Raw genomic sequence first — 6,428 nt, 5'->3', positions numbered from 1 at the left:
CCGTCAGCTTCACATTAAACCTGATGGATGCATCAGTGTTCAGTGTTCATACTATAAAGTAATATCTGTCTCTACGGAGCAGTGAGAGGGCAGATAACAAAAATAAATCAATAAAATAAAAGTGGAAATAAAAAGAAGAATAAATAAAATAAAAAATAAATACTGTGGCGATATAAAGCGATATTAATCAAAAATAAATCCATAAAAGAAAAGGCTGATAAAAGTAGAAATATAAAGACTAATAAATAAATAATCAAAATAATAATTTATTTGTTATTTTTTTTAATTTTTGTATTTCTTTATTGTTGTTATTATTATCATTTTAATTTATTTTTGAATTTTTTTAAAATTATCTTTTCATTTTTATTTTTTAATTTATTCATTAATATCGTCTGTTTAAAAAGGAAATATGCACAGAAAAATGTGCACAGTAGGAATGTTGTGCCTTTGCTTTTAAAGAGACATTATAAAAAAGAAATAATAATGAATACATTTTAAAAATTATATTGTTTTTAAGCAACAACGAGTGTATTTAACCAACCACATGTACTAACATTAATATTATTGTTATCACACTTCAGCAGGTGTGTTTGGGTTCAGCTGCCGTCTGTGAGTTTGTCGCCACCTGCTGGTCGTCAGCTGTCACTGCTTCAGACTTTACACTGAGTCATTTAGCTGAAGAGGAACCAGAAGACCAGGAGGGTTCTAGTCAACAGGAGACGATGATCAGATGTGAAGTGAGCAAACTTCAGAGAACCAAAGTGTTTGTTGAAGTTCTTTAAAAACCACCGAGAGCTTCTTGATCTGATGTTTGTTCAAACCTCTGATCTCTGTTTCATCAGCTCCCGTCACAGTTCACACGTTTCCCTGCAGCATAAAGTCCTGCAGCTCTACGGAAACACAAACATCATGACTAGAAGGAGAGAAACTCAGAAGGTCTCAGTGCAGGACGACTGTTAGGAGGTCATGAATCTTATAAATAGAAAAGTTGCCTGTTGGTGGCAGGATGTGATGCAAACAGCTTTGTTTGGAGACTTTTTAAATGAGACGTGCAGAATGAAGTGATTATTGATCAGATATCACAGTTATAAGGCTGTTTAAGCAAAAAAGAATAATAATAAAATAAAATAAGAAACTATAAAAACAGAAAGTAAAATAAATGATCAGCTTTCCTTCATTTCTTCTCTAGTGACTGATGCCCTGATAGCTGTTAGAAGGACATTCCTGGTTCTGTCTGCTTCTGGTCCTGGTTGTTCTGGTTCCATGGAGCTGCAGGACTTGATGACAAATGGACCCTCAGTGAGTTAAAAACGTGACCGGAGCAGTAAAAACAAGCTGTCGGGTCCAGTGTGTTTTATTCTGCTGTGTTTCTACCTCCAGCTTCACAGGAGGACGTGCTCCATGAGCCGGGCTCCCTGCAGGTCCGGACTCAGGACTCTGGTTCCGCTCTGGTCCAGCAGGACGGACAGCACGGCCCGGCTCAGGTCGGCCCGCCTCAGCTCAGAACACAGAGACGCCACGTGGACCCAGACGTCCACCGAGGAGCCGCTGTCCTCCAGGATCGCCTCGTCCAGAACCCCTGAGAGGACCGGAGAGGAGAATTGGTCAGTGTGAGTCTGTGGTCAGTTTGTGTCTTTTTGTGGTCAGTTTGTGTCATTGTCTAACATCTCTGCCACCTCTCTGTGTGTATTTTGGGGTGCGTCTGAGTCTTTGTCGTCTTGTGTGTGTCTCTGCAGTCCTTCTGTCTTTGTGATGCTGTTTTGTTTCTCTGGTGACACACACAACACCTGCTGCAGCGTCCTACCTCGTCCTCGGCTCATGAAACCGTCCAGCAGCTGCAGCGCCAACTGCTGCCGCTGAGGGTCGACCAGCAGAGCGGCGCAGGCCCCGCCCACCGACAACATGGCCGCCCGGCCCCGCCGAGGCTCCGTCAGCAGCTGGAGGAGGGAGAGGCTGGGCGAGCGACACAGGACCCACATACAGTCCTCTGGAGGAGAGAGAGAGTCACACACAGCATCAGTAGAGGTTATGAAGGTTTCACATCACAAACAAGAATCACCTCACAGAGCTGTTAGAGGGTTTGTGTGTCTCTGTGGCTGTATTGTGTGTATTTGTGGTCATTTTGTGTCTGTGTCCAGTCGCTTTGTGTCACTTTTTGTGTCTCTTTGTAGTCGTACTGTGTCAGTAAATGTTTTATTCATTGTGTGTCTCTTTCTGATCACTTTGTGTGTCTCTGTGGTCATTTTCTGTCTCTTAGTGGTTATTTTTTTGTCGTTTTGTGGTCAATTTGTGTGTTTTTGTAGTCGTTTTGTACCTCTGTAGTCGTTTTGGGTGTCTGCTGTCATTGTGTGTCTTTCTGTATTTGTTGTGTGTCTCTTTTTGGTCATCATTCATCACAATGGTACCACTTTTGTGTCTCTTTGTGGTTGTTTTATGTCTCTATCATCTTAATGAGCGCCTTTGTGTTTATTTGTTGAGTCTTTGTGGTCATGTTGTGAGTCTTTATAGTCTTTTTGTGTCTTTTGTAGTTGTGTCCTGTCTGTCCTCGTTGTGTCTTTGGTCATTTCATGTCTCTATGTAGTCGTTTTGTGGATATCTTTTGAGTCTTTGTGCTGATTTTGTGTCTTCCTGTAGCTGTGTTGTGTCTCGTTGTGTCTTGTTGTGTCTCATTGTGTTGCCACTACGATGTTTTAAACCCCCACACACACTCGGTGGACACAGCCGGACACACACTGACCCGCTGTGAGGTCCTCGCTGTGCTTCATGAACTCAGCGGCGCTGTGGACCAGGCCTCTCCTGCACATGCTCAGTGCGGACTTCCTGTCCAGCCTGCAGGCCTCGTAGACGACGGTGGCCAACGCCAGACACATGTCGGCCACGGCGGGGTTCTTCTGAGCGTGCTCAGTCAGGACGTCGCCCAGGTCCTCTGAGAAAGTGAGTCTGAGAGGACGGAGGGCGTGAAGACCACGAGCTGAGTCTCTCCAATCAATCAATGAATAATCGATCAATACTTTACTTGTTCTGGGTGACGGCGTGGACGACCAGCCTCAGGTCGCCGTGCTGCAGGGCACAGACGACGCCCTGCAGGGACAGAGCAGCCGACAGCTCGCCGCCGGTCTGGACGCTGATCAGCAGAGCCCTGAAGAACAGGAGGGGCGGAGGGGCGGAGCCTGGAGGGCCCGACACACCTGGCAGAGGAGGGGACAGGTGTGGACAGGTGAAGACGGACAGGTGAGGACAGACAGGTGAGGACAGACAGGTGTGTTGTTGTGTGTTGTTGTGTGTTGTCCACCTCTGAACATCTCCATGGTGTGGAGGTTCCTCAGGACTCCTGGAGGACTCCTGGCAGCGAGCAGAGCAGCTTCCTGGAACTGAGCCGAGTCAAAGAGCTCCATGAACCTGTCGGAGACGAGGATTCAGTACGACGGTAAAACTCTGACCAGAGGCTGTCTGTGAACACACCTGTCCAGGTGAGCCGCCAGGAGGCCGGACTCGTCCAATCCCGTCGGCTCGTCAAACAGCTCGGCATCGACGCTGTGAGCGTCATCGTCTGACTCTGCAGGAAGGAGAGGAAAATAAAATAAATCCTACAGGATAAAGAGCCCTGAAGGCAGCACAGACGTTATTACAGCTGAGTGGATGGAACAAGTGTCGCTGCAGTGAAACCAGAGGCAGCAAAGAATCAATATTGAGCACAAATCTGACCATTTTAATGAAACCAATACATGTAGTTTTGTTTCTTTCCCACCATATCAGACGTGTAATGTGTAATATCCCTTTAAATAGTTTGTCCTACATTTAACAATTTCCCTGAGGTTTTATACCGAAGGATCAATAAAGTTTTATTCTATTCTATTCTACATTAGTTTCATAATATTGGACCTTAAGTTCATGTGAGGTATTTCATAATCATGAGTAATATTACTTTATTACTTGAGTATCTTTGCCAGTATTACTATTTGCTTTTCTACGACAATAAGATCAGATTAAACTTTACTGAAGGAAATTCTGTTTAGCCTAAAAAGTACAGAACCAATAAGATTACGATACATTACTGAAATAAAATTAGTGAGCTACTATAAGACTGAAATAGAAAGTAAGAAGTAATGCTGGCAGTGACAGTGAGGTAATCAGTAAAATAAAATAGTGCATAATTTATCACATGAGAGCTGAACCAGTTTCTCACCGCTGGTCCGTCTGAGGTTCATGGAACCGATGAGTTCCTGCAGAGGAACCTGCTGTTGGACCTCCCAGCTGCTCAGATGGTCGCACACGTTCCTCAGACGCTCGTATCTGCAGACACACAATCAGCACGTCACCTTAAACCTGCACTGACACGTTGTAGTCCACCTGGGACATACGTTTAGATCATCTCCTCTAAAGTCTGAGAGTGACTTTGGTTTTTTTGTCTGTGTGTGTCTGATAGAAGCTGCTGTTTGCTGCTAAAAGCTCGACTGTGTTCAGCAGCTCAGAGGCTCAGTGAAGCTTTTACTTTGAAAAGCTGCAGCTGAANACAGCGTGAACGAGTCCTTCAGCACCAGGAGGACGAGGGAGGTTTGCTAGAAGCCGACAGAAAGCCAGAGAAGCTGCGTCATGCTGGAGCAGCATCACTGCAGAGATCGATACGCTGCGACGAGCCCACAGTTGTGACTCAGCAGCAGATCTTTGCATCTCCTCGGTTCTGCTGATCCGATTCCCTCCTAAACCCAGAAGCTCCTCCTCCGGGCTTCTGCCTGCGAGACGCTGAGAGATCGAAACGAGCCAAGTCCACCGCCTGGAGGCGCGTCGGGCGTCCAGATCTGCTGCATGCTGCACAAACCTGAGCGTGTGATCGCAGCGTATGAGGCGTCAGGGGGAGCAGAGAGGATTGTGGGTAAACGGCGGAGCCCCGTGGCTGCAGGCTCTGTTTATAGACTGGTGGGAGAGTGTTTGTTCAGCGTGTGAGGCTTCATTCACTGTGATGTGGTTCAGATGGAGGCCTCGGTCGGCCACACAAAGCCTCCTCTGTCCCAGTGTGTGTGCTGCCGGGTTAGTGGGAGCTGTGAGGACCGGCCGCTATGAGGACACCTGGAGCGCTCAGATCAAGTTAAAGGGGGACCAGTTCATCCTGCAGGGACTCAGACAGACCAGAACTGTGCCTCCTCTGGCTGATGATCTCCACACGGTGCTGACGACACACAGCCGCTGACACAGAACCAGCTTCTAGAAGATCCAAGAAGAGGAGCTACGAGAGGAGACGCCGTGAATCCTCCTGTTTCCCAGATTACAGCAGAACACAGGAACTACATGAAGGTCCCGTATTGTAGTCGATTAATCAAAGTCTCACATGTTTCCAGGACGTGTTATTCAGCTCCAAACAGCCCAAACAGCTGATTCCACCAGGACTGCAGAACTCCTTCCACTCGACCACAGTTATGATTAAACATCACATTCAGTGTTTCACTTCCAACTAAGACATGATTTTCCTCTGACCTGCTCTCATGATTCTGTATTTCATTAAAATAAATCAAACATTAGAGAAAAATAAAAATAAAAACAGGTTTGTGCATCAGAACTTTCTTGTTCCTCCTTAATCATCACAACCCGTCAGCTTCACATTAAACCTGATGGATGCATCAGTGTTCAGTGTTCATACTATAAAGTAATATCTGTCTCTACGGAGCAGTGAGAGGGCAGATTACAAAAATAAATCAATAAAATAAAAGTGGAAATAAAAAGAAGAATAAATAAAATAAAAAATAAATACTGTGGTGATATAAAGCGATATTAATTAAAAATAAATCCATTAAAGAAAAGGCTGATAAAAGTAGAAATATAAAGACTAATAAATAAATAATCAAAATAATAATTTATTTGTTATTTTTTTTAATTTTTGTATTTCTTTATTGTTGTTATTATTATCATTTTAATTTATTTTTGAATTTTTTTAAAATTATCTTTTCATTTTTATTTTTTAATTTATTCATTAATAACGTCGGTTTAAAAAGGAAATATGCACAGAAAAATGTGCACAGTAGGAATGTTGTGCCTTTGCTTTTAAAGAGACATTATAAAAAAGAAATAATAATGAATACATTTTTAAAATGATATTGTTTTTAAGCAACGAGTGTATATAACCAACCACATGTATTAATATTAATATTAAAATTAATATTATTGTTATCACACTTCAGCAGGTGTGTTTGGGTTCAGCTGCCGTCTGTGAGTTTGTCGCCACCTGCTGGTCGTCAGCTGTCACTGCTTCAGACTTTACACTGAGTCACTTAGCTGAAGAGGAACCAGAAGACCAGGAGGGTTCTAGTCAACAGGAGACGATGATCAGATGTGAAGTGAGCAAACTTCAGAGAACCAAAGTGTTTGTTGAAGTTCTTTAAAAACCACCGAGAGCTTCTTGATCTGATGTTTGTTCAAACCTCTGATCTCTGTTT

The 6,428-nt window shown here is 43.9% G+C and overlaps 1 protein-coding gene across 1 annotated transcript in view; it reads right to left on the bottom strand.

Moving 5' to 3' along the window:
• The window catches only part of LOC103362073 (clathrin heavy chain linker domain-containing protein 1), a 13,266-nt gene that overhangs the window by 1,628 nt on the left and 5,210 nt on the right, over positions 1-6,428 (bottom strand). The window contains exons 5-11 of the mRNA XM_008288333.1: positions 4,187-4,293; positions 3,463-3,556; positions 3,293-3,399; positions 3,017-3,188; positions 2,738-2,940; positions 1,805-1,987; positions 1,375-1,579 (exon numbers count right to left, since the gene is read on the bottom strand). Coding sequence (XP_008286555.1) covers positions 1,383-1,579; positions 1,805-1,987; positions 2,738-2,940; positions 3,017-3,188; positions 3,293-3,399; positions 3,463-3,556; positions 4,187-4,293 — 1,063 coding nt within the window. The 3' untranslated portion in view covers positions 1,375-1,382. The remainder of the gene's footprint in view (positions 1-1,374; positions 1,580-1,804; positions 1,988-2,737; positions 2,941-3,016; positions 3,189-3,292; positions 3,400-3,462; positions 3,557-4,186; positions 4,294-6,428) is intronic.

This window comes from Stegastes partitus, unplaced genomic scaffold (assembly GCF_000690725.1).
Source record: "Stegastes partitus isolate 25-593 unplaced genomic scaffold, Stegastes_partitus-1.0.2 Scaffold553, whole genome shotgun sequence".
Lineage (NCBI taxonomy): Eukaryota > Metazoa > Chordata > Actinopteri > Pomacentridae > Stegastes > Stegastes partitus.
This window is presented reverse-complemented; position numbering and strand designations above follow the sequence as displayed.